Below are 18,530 nucleotides of genomic sequence, written 5' to 3'. Positions count from 1 at the left end.
TTTACTGAAACATCATATACTATGACATTTATTCTTTAATAGATACATCCTTTAAAACGTTTCTGTATGTCCAACTAAAAAAGCGCATCGATCACTGATGTCCAATTCCCAAACATTTTCATCATCCCAAGGAATCATATTGCCCCTTGCAATCAATAGCCATTATTCTCAGCCCCTTCTTGAAAATCTGTATATGCCTATTGATTTCTCTATTGTGAACATTTTCTACAAGGAAAATAATGTAATAGCTGGCATTTCTGTTGTCCATTTTTATGGTAGAGTAACATTTTCATTAGTCGCTAATATGACTTTAATCAGTACTTTAGCCCTCTTTATGTCTGAGTAACAGCCCATGAGATGGATACGCCATTTTCCTAATTGATCAGTTTTCACTGATCTCATTCTTCGGCTATTGTAAAAATGCTAAGAACTTTTCTGTGTATAAATGTTTTTAAACCTTTTGGGCTCATAACGGAATGAAAGTGCTAGGACAAACAGTAATTCTAAGTTCAGTGTTTTGAGGCAATGTTGAACTGTTTTCCACATGACTATACAATTTCACATTCCCACCAGCAACATATAAGACCCTGATTTTTCAGTAACCTTGTCAACATTACTGTCCCCATTGATTGATATTTTGAAAGCATATATATATAGAAATTGGCTACTTTTCTATTTCAGAGAAATGTCCATTGAAGAATTTTAATTTTTAGTGGTTTATCTAAAATACAATAATCTTCCAAGGCTGTCACAATAAATACTATAGGGTATGGCTTAACCAACAGGAATTTATTTTCTCGAAGTTCTATTGGCAGGGTGTTGGCAGGGTTGACTTTCTTGAGGTTTCTCTTGTTGGTTTGACAACTTTACCAATATATTCCCACATGGCCTTTGTGTGTATTTCCATTTGTATGAAAATCTCCACTCACCCCACCCCACCCCATTATAAAAACACCAGGCACCCTGGAAAGGATCTCATGTTGATATCCTTCCTGTAAACACTTAATCTACAAATACAGCCATATTAAGGACATTGAGAGTCAACAAATGAACTTGACAGATATACAATTTCATTTATTGTTGAATTTAGTATATACTTTTAAGAGCAGCCAAGGGAAAGAAAGCCATCATTGTTCCGTCTCTAGTCCATGGTGGACTGTAAGACTTAACAGCTACATGGTAAAGACTGTTGTGTTGCTCTGTTCCTTGCTGTAGAACCCTTGCTCAGACTACTTGGTTTTAGATTTCTACGTGAGAAAATTCTGATGGCCTAACTGTCTGGTACAGAGTCCTGTCTTGTCTAGTATGACACAGTGAACAAGAGGGTAAATGCAATCACCTGGGTCAAGTTTGAGAAAGAAATGTGATCGCTAAAACTGTTGAAATGCAATGGGCCAGGAGTCTTGGAATCATTGGTATTTCCCAAATGGCACACATTTCTCTCCACGGGCTTACACGTGGAGACACAACACAAAAGGCCATGGTAAAATCCAGGCACAACAATATTTACTGTTAGCTATACTTTTTAGCTTTGAATATGAAGTTAGAAAAATTCATGCAATACTAAACACTTATTTTCTATAAACTACCTGAACTAGTCTCAGGACAAAAATTAATGAAATGATCTCTACCATCCCCCTGCATCATACCTTCTGACTACCAGATCCAAGCCTGAGCCTGACTCTGAAGTTTTGATCACATGATTGCTTTCCAGGTCCAGGAGAACAGGAACTAGACAACAAAGCTTTACAGCAAGAGAGATCATCTAGCAACACTGGACATGCAGCTGCCATGGGCCACAGTTGGTACTTTAGAGCCAAGCAAGTATCACATTGGGTAAAGGAAAAGAGCTCGACCTCTAGTTCTCAAATCAGCATCAACATCTCTGCCACTCACTCACTCACTCACTCATTCACTCACTCACTCATTCACTCACTCACTCACTCACTCACTCATTCACTCACTCACTCACTCACTCATTCACTCACTCACTCATTCACTCACTCACTCACTCATTCACTCACTCACTCATTCACTCACTCACTCACTCATTCACTCACTCACTCACTCATTCACTCATTCACTCACTCATTCACTCATTCACTCACTCACTCACTCACTCACTCATTTACTCACTCACTCACTCATTCACTCACTCATTCACTCACTCACTCATTCACTCACTCACTCATTCACTCACTCACTCACTCATTCACTCACTCACTCATTCACTCACTCACTCATTCACTCACTCACTCACTCATTCACTCACTCATTCACTCATTCACTCACTCACCCACTCACTCACTCACCCACCCACTCACTCACTCATTCACTCATTCACTCACTCACTACTCATTCACTCATTCACTCACTCATTCACTCATTCACTCACTCACTCACTCATTCACTCACTCACTCACTCATTCACTCACTCACTCATTCACCCACTCACTCATTCACTCACTCATTCACTCATTCACTTACTCACTCACTCATTCACTCACTCACTCACTCATTCACTCACTCACTCACTCATTCACTCACTCATTCACTCACTCATTCACTCACTCACTCACTCACTCATTCACTCACTCACTCACTCATTCACTCACTCACTCACTCATTCACTCACTCATTCACTCACTCATTCACTCACTCACTCACTCACTCATTCACTCACTCACTCACTCATTCACTCACTCACTCATTCACTCACTCACTCACTCATTCACTCACTCACTCACTCATTCACTCACTCTCACTCACTCACTCACTCATTCACTCACTCACTCATTCACTCATTCACTCACTCACTCATTCACTCATTCACTCATTCACTCAATACTTTGCTGTGGCACTCTCTCCAGTCCCACCATGGAAAAGGGGGACAGAAGAGAACGTGGAACTTACCTGTGTCTTAAACAACGTGCATTCACAATGTCAACAATTACGTGAGTACTTTGCTTTCTCCAGAAGCATAAAACAGAATCTAATTCAAATGAGAACAGAATTCCATGCATGGGGAGAGCAGTCAATGACCACTGTGCAGCAGACCAAGGACAAAATGAAGCCACATAGAGGGAGAGAACACTAAGCCATGCCTAAGTTTTTGTTTTGAAGATAGATAGTTTGATATTTAACATTACTAAATTATAAATTATAAATTTATTAAAGTTGGAGAGGTTTTGTAATATATACATAGAAATCAAAAAATGCTTACTGACTCCAGGAAAAACAAGGAGGGATGCAGGAATGAAAAGATAAGTATGATATACCTCAGTCCACTACACGTAGCAATTATATATATAGTCATTAAACAATGAATATAGACTGAAGCAAATGACAATGAATTACATGGAGACAGGTAGTGAATAAGCATGCCACAAGCTAGATCTATGTACAACAAGAAAAAATAATGTCTTATTTATAAACATTAATAAAAAGACAGTAAAACCATAAAAAATTTGAGAATACCAAGTACACTAGAGATTTTTCCACAGTTGGTAGAAGTGCAAAATTAATATAACTACCTTGAAAATTAAATTGCATAGTAATTTGGGAAACAAAACATACCAAAATATGTCTTAATGCAGGGCAGTATAAGATACAACAAAACTAAACAGTTCATTGGTCTCCACTGGAGAATGCTAGGGAACCAACACACTGTTTTTCAAATGCTAAACCATTGGAAGACTTGTTTGTGGGAACATGGACAGAACCAAAGATCACTCCATTAAGTGAGGAAGCTAGATTTGGAAAGACAAATGCTGTTCTTATTTCCTTTAATATGTAGGACGGAGAGGGAGAAAGAGAGGGAGAGGGAGAGGAAGAAGGAGAGGGAGAGAGTGAGTGTGGTTTGGGGGTATCTGTGTGCAGAAGGTGTGAAATATAAAACTAGAGGACCATGGGAGGAAGAGATCTGAGGGAGGCCATGTGAGTACAACAGTTCATGGACTGTATATGACAATAAAACAGAAAGGGGGACTACCTGGGCTGAGGGAAGGGGGAACAAGGCGGTCCATTAGGAGGAATGAACAACAAGAACGAAGTACAATGGCATATGTGTGACAGGGTCATAATCATACCAACCATGTTGTATGCTAACTTCACATTTGAAATTTTAATGAGAAAAAAAAAAAAAGAACCAGGTCTTTACTCCTCCTAAATGGCTTCACTAAATAAATTGTTTCCCAGAGAAAGAAAATAGAGTTGATTTAGGGAATCTGTTCTCAGTTTTTTCTGGGAACAAAAGACAATCAGAATTATTACTGAGATTATGATCTCTAGTGAAATAATGACCTAGATTGGATGGTTAATCTCATCAACTTGATGCTATCTGCAATCACCTGGGACACAGACTTCTGGGGTGTTTGTAGAAGCACCCACTCTAAATGGAGGTGGCACTGTCCCCTAGGCTGTAGTCCTAGACTGAGCAAAGAGGAGAAAGTGAGCTAAGCACCAGAACTCAGCTCTTTCTGCTTCCTGACAGCAGATGCGATGTGACCTTAAGCTCCTGCCACCTTGCGTTCCACTCCAAGGTGGACTCCATCTTCAAACGAGAAGCCAAAGCAAGCCCTTCCTTCAGGTTTGTTTGTGAGGTGTTTCATCTCTGCAACAAGGAAAGTACACCAGAAAAGGGCAATCGGTACATGCTGGTATGATATTTAACTACCACCCTCCTCCCTGACTCCTGCTCCCACTAAGAAATGAATCTGACCAAACCTCTAGATCTAACAACCAATGTATAAGCAATATGACACCCTCACAGACATTCATGCAAGCAAAACACCAATGCACATAAAGTAACAAAAAAAAAGAACGAAAAGATCAAGGGATTTGTTGCAAGATTGTGTCTCCTAGAAACATTAGACGCTACATTTATAAAGCCCCACCAACATGACTGACCAAACATAGAACAGGGATGACACCGATGGACATGCCATACTGGACAGGGGAAAAGCCGCAGGTCTCACTCCTCCACAAGCAAATACAGGCAACTGAGGAAAGCTAGGAGCAGATAACTGTTTATCCAGAGTCAAATGCACTAAAAACACACAAGTAACACATACAATAACATTATACAGCCTGGACAGATTATATTAAAGAATGTGTGTGTGACAATCAGTGAAAAGAGCCCATAGATTGAAAGAAAATGGGAAGGGGTATCTCAGAGGGTTTAGAGAGAGGAAGGGAAAGGGAGAAATGATGTTGTGTGTCATAATCTCAAAAAATCTTTTTAAAGTGGTAGGGGACAGGAATGAGGCTTTAAAATAACAAAGGACTGTAAGGCATATCAACATGGCCATGAAAGGGCTTTCAGAACTTTAACAGTATCATTCAATATCACATAATACGTGCACTATAGCTATTTTTAAAAGTAAATTTGTAATTAAACATCTCCCAATGAAAAAGCCAGGCCTAAGTGACTTCGTGTGAAATTTCTATTAAGTATACAGAACAATAATTACACCTAGAAATGTTCTGAGAAGAGAAGGTAGAGGTGCTTCTCATCTTAGGGTAATGCAGCATAATTCCTATTTGAAAATGAACACAGACATTAAAAAAAGACTACAAGCCAATATCCCATTATGAACAGATACAAAATCCTTAATGTGATATTACCAAATTGAATTGAGCAATACTTAAAATGGATAATCCATCATGACTCAGAAAATTTATCCCAGATGTAACTGATTTAACATTTGTAAAATAACTATACTTTATCACAAAAAGACATAATTTACTTTATTTATTTATTTATTTACATATATACTTGCTTATTATTTGAGCTGTCCTGGAAGCCACAACGGTGCCTCTGCTCCCAAGTACAAGATAAGCCTATGTCAGGTAGAGACAAATTGTTTTTCTATGAGCAGTGCTAGACATCAAAAACTGAACCTCAATTTTTACTATGTATTACATATAAATACATATAAAATGAACTTAACAAACAACAAAACTAGTCACAAAAAGCTAAAACTAAAAATATATAGTAGAAAATATAGAAATTCTTTGTGACTTAGAGGATCTCTCACCACATAAGTACAACTGAAAAAGGAAAAGAAAAATGTATATACTGGCCTTCATCAAAGTCTAAAGTGTCTACTTTCTGAATAGTGTTTGAAGAAAACTACGGGAGAGAAAATATTCACAACAGTAACTCATAAGGAATTCTTATCCAGTGTTAGTTATACAACTGAGTAAGGAAATCAAAATTTAAAATGGGGAAATTTGGATCTATACTTCTCCCCAAAAGATAATGCCAAGAACATTCACAAAAAACAGCACCAGGTACTGGGAGTCAGGTCAACCAGAAGTGCTTACCGACCCCGGGGCTCAATCCCCAGCATCGTATGAACCAGGTGTGATGGTCCACACCACCTATAATCTCAAAACCTGAAGGGAGGAAAAAAGGGAGATCAGTAGTTCAAGTTCATCGCCACCTACACTGCAAGTTCAAAGCTGGCTTAGTAGAACACATGACCCTGTGTCAAAAAGGGAAAAAAGGAAGAAATGAAGCCCCACATCACCAGAACACAACATCCATGAGCCCGGCTAACCGAGAAAGATGGACAATGCCAAGACTGACAGAGGGGTGAGAAAACGAGCACGGTCCAGCAACTGCTGAACACAACGGAAGGGTAACTTTGGAAAACAGTTAGGGAGATTTTAGGTTTCATATTACGGTCCACATACAGCAGGGGTCGGCCTTAATCACTTAGGATACAGTAAGCAGTGCGTCTATAACAGAATGAATAATTTGTAGAGAGCAGCTTTACTCACAATAAAGCAAAACAGCAGAATGCCCATCGTGACCAACAGCTAAGCGGTTGTACACTGCTACAAGAGAATACTAAGGAGCAGGAAACATCACTGACACGAGCAACACCACGGATCAACTGAGCATGAAGAACTTCGAACACGCATGAGTACATAGTGTATGTCTGTTTGTTTATTTATTTATAGTTCTATAAAAATAACGTCTAACTTACAGCCACAGGAAGCAGAGAGCGTACCGGGGTGGAGGTGAACCAGAGAGCTTAAAATGTGTGGAGACTTTGGGTGGATATGGAACCCCTCATGGTGGCAGTGCCAGTGGGGATGCGATAACTCTCAGTCGTCACAAAAGTGAGCACAGGACACTGTACCTCGCTCCACATTCCTCCCTTCACCTTTCTGGCTTCCTACCATTCCAAGCAGTAGACCTTCCGCAAAGGTAGGCAAGTCATCCTGTTGTTCATTTTCAATAAAATTTCCACAACTTAAAAAAAAAGGCAAAAATTAGGATTTCTACATTTTGTGTTTTTCTAAAATTCATGCTTACTTTAAAATATACTCAATCTTTATTAGTATTTAAGGGGGTCCTAAAGGATCCTAAATGAGTCCAAAGCAAATATTAGCATTTAAAGGTGTCCTTGTGGCCTCTGAACTACCTAAGAGAAGACCTGGGGACTGCCCAATGACTGCATATAATGGCCAGGTAATACTGAACCTAAGGTTATAACGAGAGACCTCACAGACCTACTGGCAGCTCTGAAGCACAGGCATCATCCTCCCCACACCCACCAGCTCTTCACTGCTCCCCTTCACAAAGCAGATGGAGGAGACATGACCAACCCAGAGAACAGGAGAAAGGGACTGACCAGTACATCCTGTCCTTCATCGCCCCAGGAGGTGGGTGGCAGACCAGGATTCCTTGGTTAATGGACTTGCTAAGAAGTAAGATGAAAGGAATTCATTCCTACCTAACCTGCCTTCCCCAACAAAGTCCGTTCACATTGACCAGTCCCCCACCACCCTCCAAGTACCACACAGTAACACTTACTAAGGAACTGTGTACTAGCCAAAGGGCCACCACAGCTCCTGCATTCATTCAAATAGTCCTATTCAATTCTGCATGTGGCTAGGGGACACAACTTCAGATAAAAAAATCTTCATTTCACTTAAATTGACTTCGGTAAAGAGGTAATTTATAAAGTGCCGTGCTTTATTACTGGCGGTAGAAGTGAGCTTCTCTAGCCTACAGTGCCGACAATCATAAACTCATCTCATCTCAGAAAATCCCATTTCAGCACACACACTGAAGGAAGACGATGATCACGGTTCTTGTGTTAACTCCGAACTCATTTAGACGCATGCCGCGTCATGAAACCCAGCCTAGAATGTCTGCTACCGAGTGCGGTTTGAAGGCTTTCTGACTGAAGGAAATGTAAGAGCTGATTAATAATTAATTCTCTTAGTGCTGGGAAAGTGAAGTCGGCCTGTGAGTAACCGTGCAAAGTATAACCTGCAAACTGACAGAGGCTGAGCTGTCCAGCTACAATCATGAAAATACCAGTTTTCCGAGATAACTCCTTTTAACCCCTCATTAGTTTGAGCTAATAGCAATTTAAAATATTTACATGTTTATGCCATCAGCAGCCTGTTTTGTCCAGCTGCAGCAGATGTGAGTTATGTCTCCCTCATAACTTTCCCATACTGTTAGATATTTACGATACAACGTTTTATACACTAGGCACCTGCATCCGAGAGATTAACATGAGTGTCAAGTTTTCCAGAATGGTCTCAATGTGTAATGCTCGAGTAAGTATCTACACCATACAATTTGACGCCAGAACAACACAAATCCATAGTCAATATAATTCTATCACTAATGCTGTTGTTTATGATCATTTATTAAACATAATTATATTGTTATGAGTATCATTTTCTCCAGATTCATAAAATTTGAGTTTTATTAGAATTAACGTCTTAGTGAACTTTTATATATTGTTGCTCATACCACAGCAAATTAACAGATGTGTGTTTCTCTTCCTGCATGGAAGGTTCTTCACCTTTTGGTAAATGAACCTTTCCTTCCTCTTCATAACTCATTCTCCCTTGCCCCCATCTCACATCTATCTTGTGTCTTATACCTGGATAGTAGAGGACTAGCATGGCCCACCAATACCAGCCAGTACAGTTGAACAACAGGATCGTCAGTGGGGAGCGACATGCAGGCCACGCGGGGACTTGAGGCACAGACTCTATGCCAAGAACAATCTCTAACTGACAACCATCTTTCAGTATCACAAGCGGTAAGTTCAGATAAGACTATAAAGATCTTTCCAAAATTCAGAAGAAGTGAGAAGAAATATTCCTAACTAAGACAAGCTCTTCCTGGAGCTAGCAAGCATGTATGAGGAAATGTGCAAAGTGTTTAAAAAAAAAAGATACAAATCTAATTTTCAAAATCTAAGAGGAAACTCTCCAAGACACAGATGGAAAACTATTCACAAATCATATAGTAAACAGACATTTGTATGTAACATATCAAATGTGACATATTCAATTCTCTAGGCATCTAGCTATTCTCTGAGAATATCCCTTGTTATTTAACAAAATATTTTTTTAATCATTCTAAAACTCTCTGCTATCCTGGGGCTAATTATCTGAAGATATAATTGGGGGGGGGTGAATATAATACTTAAGGAAACTGCTGATTCTCTAACTATGGAAGAAAAACTAGAGAACATTCCGTTAAAATACTTTCAAAAATATCATCCTCATAAAAATACAGACCATATTTATATGTCTCAACAGTTTTTGCTAAGATTACATAATACAACAGAGATAACTTTTATCTCTAAAAGAAAATGTTACATCAATCATAACTGCCTGAGTATCAGAGTTGAACAGCACCTGACAGTCGCATATGTTTGTACTATAATATATGCAATAAAAACAGTAATTCACAGCAATAGCATTGGTTTGTGACCGTGACTCAGAATTTCTAATAAACTTTTTCTTGAGTTGTTTTATTTTTCAACTGTTTTTGCTTTGTTCTGAGGCAAGGGGCTTGCTATGTTGCCCAGGCTGGCCTTGAACTTACAACTCTCCTGCCTTAGCCTCTTCAGTGCTGGGATTATAGGCATTAGCTACCACACCACGCACTGAACTCTTCCTTACCGTATCCATCTCATATTTGTGGGATTATACATTAATCACATTCCAGCTCCTTGCTTGTCAGTCACATACTGACACTCTAATAACTTTGTCTTTTTACTTTTAAAGAGATTTGATAGTGATTTGAACTTGTAACTATTTATTTTCATTTCACTGTATAGTTCCCCAAAAAGCTATTTAGAAAGATGTTGTAACTATTTATTTTCATTTCACTGTATAGTTCCCCAAAAAGCTATTTAGAAAGATGTTTTTAAATTGTGCACTATAAAGTTGCAAGCAAGAAGTATTAGTCAGCTCTAGTAGATCATACTTGTATCCCCAGCAGTCTAGATGCTGAGTCAGGAAGATAACCTTGAGGCTTGCATGGGCTAAAAGTAAGAACTTGTCGCTAAAAAACAAAAGCCAAAAAGGGAAAAAAGGTTTTCAAGGTTCTTCATACTTTCAAAAATAAGAACAAAAGGTATGAGGATCTAGCTCAGTGGCGGGTGCTAATCCAGCGGGCTAGTTTAGGTTAACCTCCCCACTAAAAGAAAAAGGAAAAGAAACTCTTTTTTGATCAGGATAATGCAGGAGTAGACTTTACTGACAGATGATCTGCAAATGCCATCCATCTTTACAAAGGACTGACTTATGGTAAAGATGACTCCATCTTGAAGAGGAAGACGAGTCCGTCGCTGACACACCAGTATCTGGTTACCAAGTACTGAGGGACTTACCACTTCTTAACTTCAGTCAAAATGGAAGCACAAATTAGAACATTAGGACAACAAGAACAAAATCTTCAAAGAAATGTTCAGGACATATACATCTGCATGCATTTTTAGGCAAACTTCAAAATATTTCAAATATTCACATATAACATATTCAGTGATAACTTTGAATCCAAATGAACGTCAGAAATATTCATCTTGATGAAAACTTACACCAGTGAAGCAAGAAAAATGGGGGGATGACAGCAGCAGATTCACAGGAGGGAAGAAGCCGCACACTTCCTCTATCACAAAGCAAAGTCTCCATGTGGGCACTGCAGTAATGGCCTGTCTAGTTACACTATTCAAGAACATCCTTTCCAAACTGCGGCTTTAAGGAAACTCCCATAAGGTCAAGTCAAATGCTTCTCATCAAAACACATTTCACCTAAGATGCTAACCTTAAGTATATAACACAGTCCACTCACTGAGAATAATTCCACAACTTGATTCTGGTATGTATCATCTAAAAAACTCACTTTAAAACAGGATCTTTTTTCCCTTTTCCTCCAGAGTACATATGCCTATGTCAATCATCTAAGCATTAAGTAGCAACCGAAAAAAAAAAGAAAGAAAGAAAAGGTTCAAACACCTTTTCATTGTGTATGGCTTCATCGGGCTTTGATAAAGACAGAGCCATCTGGGGCAGAAGAGCCCTCTTCCTTCTCGTTTACTATCTCAACTGTCCCAGAAGCTGACACAATAACCATTGTTTTATTTGCAGACGCTGACTTCTGTTTTTCCGCCACAGCGGCACAAACAGCAACGATCTCATCGCTCTCAAAGTCATAGTCAGGAATCGCCCCTGGTGAGAGGTCTGGTCCTTCCGGTGGAATTTCCTTTTTTTCAATCCTCTGTGCTACCTTCTGCTGTTCCTGGAGCTTTCTGGCCCAAGAAAGGTCTTCCTTCCATATTTCAGGGTTCATTGGATATATGTGCAGGGCTACTTGAAAACTTCGAATTGCCTGGGAGAAGAGATTTTTTCATTTGGGTTATTTCTAAAAACCAACAAGTTAGGTAGAATTATATACCTTCAAGTAAGTATGGTTATATATGCGTGTATACACACACACACACACACACACACACACACACACACACACACACATACACACAAATATAATTTTTACAATTAATCTTTTTAAAAAGACAGGCTGTCGTAATAACTAGACAATTATAGTAGAGAAAACACATACATGTGTGAGGGAAAAGACAAACAAAATGCTGGTGTTTAAAAGCCCCTAAATCGAGGGCACTGCTACAAGGGTTTGAGCATCTTAAAAGAATCATTAACTATGGCCATATGAGATTTATTCCTCGGATGCTAATCACGCAGTTCAGTATGGGACAACTAGTATAATATACCACATAATAAAAGATAAAAAAATCATACAGTTTGTACCAATAGATAAAGAAATGCCATTTGACAAAATTCAGTATCTCTTTAATGATTAAAATGGTAATGATATCTAATAACAGAGAGAAGTAAAAGCCATACACAGAACACCCAAATCCAACACCACACTCACCAGTGAAAGTCTTTCCAGCAAGATCAAGAATGAGTCCAGCTCTTCCTAGCTCTTTTTTTTTTCTTTTTACTTTTAGAGACTATAATATAATCACATCATCTCTCTCTTCCCTGGAAATGCTCTCAGATGCACTTCCCTGTTCACTTTCAAGTTCAAGGTCTCTTTTTTCATTAATTGTTATTACATGTACACATATATGCATATATTCCGAAATGTAACCTGCTCAGTCTATATAATGTTACTTTTATGTTTGTTTTCAGGGATGACCATTTAGCATTAGACAACCATTTCTTCCCATTTCTACTCATGACTAAACTCTAAGTCCTAGCCAGAGAATTAGGAAAGAAAAATATATAGATCATTCAAAAATGGGGTGTGGGGAGTAAAACCGTTCCTGTTTGCTGATGATACAATCTTACAGACTCTACCCTGCACAAAACTGAACTCCAAGTGGATCAAAGACCTCAAAGTAAAACCAGATACACTAACTCTAATAGAACAGAAAGTGGGGAATAGCCTTGGCCTCACTGGTACAGGAATCAACTTCTTGAACAGAACACCAGTGGCTGTGGCTCCAAGATCAAGAATTGATGAACAAGGGCTGGGGATTTAGCTCAGTGGTAGAGCGCTTACCTAGGAAGCGCAAGGCCCTGGGTTCGGTCCCCAGCTCCGAAAAAAAGAACCAAAAAAAAAAAAAAAAAGAATTGATGAACAAGACCTCCTGAAACTGATAAGCTTCTGGAAGGCAAAGGACACTGTCATTAGGAAAAAACGGCAGCCCATAGATTAAGAAAAGATCTTCACCAACCCTAACAATAGTTCAACCTGACCTAGAACTAATAATCCAAAATTTATAAAGCACTCAGAAAGTTAGACACCAACAGCCCAAATAACCCAATTTAAAAATGGAGCAGAGCTAAACAGAGTTCTGAATGGAGAAATCTCGACTGTCTGAGAAAAAAGAAATATTGAAAGTCCTTAGTCATGGGGGAAATGCAAATCAAAATGACTCTGAGATTCAATCTTACACCTATCAGAATGGTTAAAATAAAAACTCAAGTGACAGCATGTGCTGGTGAGAATGTGGAGCAAGGTGAACACTCCTCCACTTCTGGTGGAAGTTCAAACTTGTACAGCCACTTTGGAAATCAATTTGGCAGTTTCTCCTCAGAATAGTTCTACCTCAGGACCCAGCTAAACCACTCCTGGACATATACCCAAAAGATGTCCCACCATACCACAAGGACACTTGCTCAACTCTGTTCATAGCAGCTTTATTCAAAATAGTCAGAAACTGGAAACAACCTAGATGTTCCCCAACTGAAGAATGAATAAAGAAAATGTGGTACATCTACACAATGGAATACTATTCAGCTATTAAAAATAAATACATCATAAATTTTGCAGGCAAATGGGTGAAACTTGAGTATATCATCTTGAGTGAGGTAACCTAAATCCAAAAGGGCATACATAGTATAGGCTCACTAATCAGTGAGTATTAGCCATAAAATACAGGATACCCACACCACATCCCACAGACCCAAAGAAGCTAAACAAGGAAGGCACAAACAAGGATACTTGAATCCCACTTAGAAAGAATAAAATAGTCATAGGAGTCAGAGGGAGGGAGGGAGGAAGAAAGGGAGGGAGGGAGGGATCTGGGTGGGAATTGGGGAGAAGTTAGGTTCAGGACCAGGTGCAGAGAGAGGTGGGGGAGATAGCCAGATGGCCATGAGAATGAATGGAAATCTGCAGCTGGTGGGAAGTTGGGGGTAAGTATATTGAGGATATACCAGAGACCTGGGATAGGGAAGGTTCCCAAGAATCAATGAGGGATGACCTTAGCTGAGATTCACAGTAGTAGGGATATGAAACCTAAAGAGGCCACCTCCTGTAGCCAGTCAAGAATCCAAGTGGAGCAATAGGGACACCAAACCCATCTACAAAACTTTCAACCGAAAATTTACCCTGTCTACAAGAAATTCAGGCACAGGGGATACAGCAGAGACTGAGGAAAATAGCCAACCAATAACTGGCCCAACTTGAGATCCATCCCATGGGCAAACACCAATACCTGTTACCTGATCCTAGGCCTCCCTACACATATGTAACAGATGTACAGCTTGGTCTTCATGGGGGTCATGAACAACTAGAGCGGGGGCTATTCCTAAAGCTGTTGCACATCTGTACTGGCTGGTTTCATGTGTCAGCTTGACACAAGCTGGAATTATTACAAAGAAAGGAGCCTTAGTTGAGGAAATGCCTCGATGAGACCCAATTTTAAGGCATTTTCTCAACTAGTGATCAGGGGGGTAAGGCTCAACCCATTGTAGGTGGTGTGGTCCCTGGGCTGGTAGTCCCGGGTTCTATAAGAAAGCAAGCTGAGTAAAATCAAAAACTCAGGGGACAACAGATGCTGGCGAGAATGTGGAGAAAGAGGAACACTCCTCCATTGTTGGTGGGATTGCATACTGGTACAACCATTCTGGAAATCAGTCTGGAGGTTCCTCAGAAAATTGGACATTGAACTGCCTGAGGATCCAGCTATACCTCTCTTGGGCATATACCCAAAAGATGCCCCAACATATAAAAAAGTCACCTGCTCCACTATGTTCATTGCAGCCTTATTTATAATAGCCAGAAGCTGGAAAGAACCCAGATGCCCTTCAACAGAGGAATGGATACAGAAAATGTGGTACATCTACACAATGGAATATTACTCAGCTATCAAAAACAACGACTTTATGAAATTCGTAGGCAAATGGTTGGAACTGGAAAATATCATCCTGAGTGAGCTAACCCAATCACAGAAAGACATACATGGTATGCACTCATTGATAAGTGGCTATTAGCCCAAATGCTTGAATTACCCTAGATGCCTAGAACAAATGAAACTCAAGACGGATGATCAAAATGTGAATGCTTCACTCCTTCTTTAAAAGGGGAACAAGAATACCCTTGGCAGGGAAGAGAGAGGCAAAGATTAAAACAGAGACTGAAGGAACACCCATTCAGAGCCTGCCCCCCATGTGGCCCATACATATACAGCTACCCAATTAGACAAGATGGATGAAGCAAAGTAGTGCAGACCGACAGGAACCGGATGTAGATCTCTCCTGAGAAACACAGCCAGATTACAGCAAATACAGAGGCGAATGCCAGCAGCAAACCACTGAACTGAGAATAGGACCCCCGTTGAAGGAATCAGAGAAAGAACTGGAAGAGCTTGAAGGGGCTCGAGACCCCATATGTACAACAATGCCAAGCAACCAGAGCTTCCAGGGACTAAGCCACTACCTAAAGACTATACATGGACTGACCCTGGACTCTGACCTCATAGGTAGCAATGAATATCCTAGTAAGAGCACCAGTGGAAGGGGAAGCCCTGGGTCCTGCTAAGACTGAACCCCCAGTGAACTAGACTGGTGGGGGGAGGGCGGCAATTGGGGGGGGGGGGTTGGGAGGGGAACACCCATAAGGAAGGGGAGGGGGGAGGGGGATGATTGCCCGGATACCGGGAAAGGGAATAACACTCGAAATGTATGTAAGAAATACTCAAGTTAATAAAAAAAAATAAAATAAAATGTAAAAAAAAAAAAAAAAAAAAAAAAAAGCAAGCAAGCTGAGCAAGCCAGGGGAAGCAAGCCAGTAAGTAACATCCGTCCAGGGCCTCTGTATCAGCTCCTACTTCCTGCCCTATATGAGTTCCAGTCTTGACTACCTTTTGTGATGAACAGCAATGTGACTGTGTAAGTTGAATAAACCCTTTCCTCTGCAACTTGCTTCTTGATCATGATGTTTGTGCAGGAATAGAAACCCTGATTGAGACAACATCTGTGGAATCTGTTCCCTTAACCCAGCTGTCTTGTTTGGCGTTAGTGGGAGAAGAGCCTAGTCCTGCAGAGACTTGATGTGGCAGTGTGAGGAGATACCCGGGGAGGGCCTCCACTCTCTCACATGGGAAAGGGACCGAAGGGGGGGGGGGGATTAGGAGGGGAATAGAGTTCAGGGTATAAAGTGAATAGAATGAAATAATAAAAATAGTTAATGGGGGTTGGGGATTTAGCTCAGTGGTAGAGCGCTTGCCTAGGAAGCGCAAGGCCCTGGGTTCGGTCACCAGCTCCGGAAAAAAAAAAAAAAAAAGTTACTGTTCACAAAACAGTAGTACAGTGATGCAAAGAAATACCAAATTATGCAAATGAAACATCTATTACAAAAATTGTCACAGTATTAAAACCACTAAGTAAGATGAGACTAGGGAAAACATCACGAATTGACACTTTTAGGCAGTGTGTATCACAAACAGCCACCAAGGCACAGAAAGATAGAAATAATACCATGCGTGCTATCAGACCACCACAGCCTAAAACTGGTCTTCAATAACAATAAGGGAAGAATGCCCACATATACGTGGAAATTGAACAATGCTCTACTCAACGATAACCTGGTCAAGGAAGAAATAAAGAAAGAAATTAAAGACTTGTTAGGATTTTAATGAAAATGAAGGTACAACATACCCAAACTTATGGGACACAATGAAAGCTGTGCTAAGAGGAAAACTCATAGCGCTGAGTGCCTGCAGAAAGAAACAGGAAAGAGCATATGTCACCAGCTTGAGAGCACACCTAAAAGCTCTAGAACAAAAAGAAGCAAATATACCCAGGAGGAGTAGAAGGCAGGAAATAATCAAACTCAGAGCTGAAATCAACCAAGTAGAAACAAAAAGGACCATAGAAAGAATCAACAGAACCAAAAGGTGGTTCTTTGAGAAAATCAACAAGATAGATAAACCCTTAGCCAGACTAACGAGAAGACACAGAGAGTGTGTCCAAATTAACAAAATCAGAAATGAAAAGGGAGACATAACTACAGATTCAGAGGAAATTCAAAAAATCATCAGATCTTACTATAAAAACCTATATTCAACAAAACTTGAAAATCTGCAGGAAATGGACAATTTCCTAGACAGATACCAGGTACCGAAGTTAAATCAGGAACAGATAAACCAGTTAAACAACCCCATAACTCCTAAGGAAATAGAAGCAGTCATTAAAGGTCTTCCAACCAAAAAGAGCCCAGGTCCAGACGGGTTTAGTGCAGAATTCTATCAAACCTTCATAGAAGACCTCATACCAATATTATCCAAACTATTCCACAAAATTGAAACAGATGGAGCACTACCGAATTCCTTCTACGAAGCCACAATTACTCTTATACCTAAACCACACAAAGACCCAACAAAGAAAGAGAACGTCAGACCAATTTCCCTTATGAATATCGACGCAAAAATACTCAATAAAATTCTGGCAAACCGAATCCAAGAGTACATCAAAACAATCATCCACCAAGATCAAGTAGGCTTCATCCCAGGCATGCAGGGATGGTTTAATATACGGAAAACCATCAACGTGATCCATTATATAAACAAACTGAAAGAACAAAAAAACCACATGATCATTTCATTAGATCGTGAGAAAGCATTTGACAAAATTCAACACCCCTTCATGATAAAAGTCCTGGAAAGAATTGGAATTCAAGGCCCATACCTAAACATAGTAAAAGCCATATACAGCAAACCAGTTGCTAACATTAAACTAAATGGAGAGAAACTTGAAGCAATCCCACTAAAATCAGGGACTAGACAAGGCTGCCCACTCTCTCCCTACTTATTCAATATAGTTCTTGAAGTTCTAGCCAGAGCAATCAGACAACAAAAGGAGATCAAGGGGATCCAGATCGGAAAAGAAGAGGTCAAAATATCACTATTTGCAGATGATATGATAGTATATTTAAGTGATCCCAAAAGTTCCACCAGAGAACTACTAAAGCTGATAAACAACTTCAGCAAAGTGGCTGGGTATAAAATTAACTCAAATAAATCAGTTGCCTTCCTCTATACAAAAGAGAAACAAGCCGAGAAAGAAATTAGGGAAACGACACCCTTCATAATAGACCCAAAAATATAAAGTACCTCGGTGTGACTTTAACCAAGCAAGTAAAAGATCTGTACAATAAGAACTTCAAGACACTGAGGAAAGAAATTGAAGAAGACCTCAGAAGATGGAAAGATCTCCCATGCTCATGGATTGGCAGGATTAATATAGTAAAAATGACCATTTTACCAAAAGCGATCTACAGATTCAATGCAATCCCCATCAAAATACCAATCCAATTCTTCAAAGAGTTAGACAGAACAATTTGCAAATTCATCTGGAATAACAAAAAACCCAGGATAGCTAAAACTATCCTCAACAGTAAAAGTACTTCAGGGGGAATCACTATCCCTGAACTCAAGCAGTATTAC

General features: G+C 39.7%; 1 protein-coding gene and 1 long non-coding RNA gene across 9 annotated transcripts in view; both read right to left on the bottom strand.

Moving 5' to 3' along the window:
- LOC148006654 (uncharacterized) lies at positions 1 to 3,407 on the bottom strand. The gene is made up of 3 exons (XR_015674129.1): positions 2,688 to 3,407; positions 2,197 to 2,482; positions 1 to 2,123 (listed from the first exon to the last, which is right to left on the bottom strand). It is a non-coding gene; the product is annotated as an uncharacterized LOC148006654 (long non-coding RNA).
- A 5,253-nt stretch (positions 3,408 to 8,660) lies between these two features.
- Ttc33 (tetratricopeptide repeat domain 33) overlaps positions 8,661 to 18,530 on the bottom strand; it is a 44,202-nt gene continuing 34,332 nt past the window's right edge. For 4 of the 8 annotated variants that reach the window (XR_015660049.1, XR_015660054.1, XR_015660055.1 and 1 more), the window contains exons 5-6: positions 10,162 to 11,662; positions 8,661 to 10,101 (exon numbers count right to left, since the gene is read on the bottom strand). Coding sequence is in view for 4 of the 8 variants with exons in the window: in XM_087618283.1 (XP_087474409.1) it covers positions 11,309 to 11,662 (354 nt within the window). In the remaining 4 variants the exon portion in view is untranslated. 8 annotated transcript variants of the gene reach the window in all.

This window comes from Rattus norvegicus, chromosome 2, assembly GCF_021556685.1.
Source record: "Rattus norvegicus strain SHRSP/BbbUtx chromosome 2, alternate assembly SHRSP_T2T, whole genome shotgun sequence".
NCBI classification, from domain to species: Eukaryota; Metazoa; Chordata; class Mammalia; order Rodentia; family Muridae; genus Rattus; species Rattus norvegicus.
The sequence above is the reverse complement of the archived record's forward strand: the minus strand, read 5'-3'. Positions and strand labels throughout refer to the sequence as shown.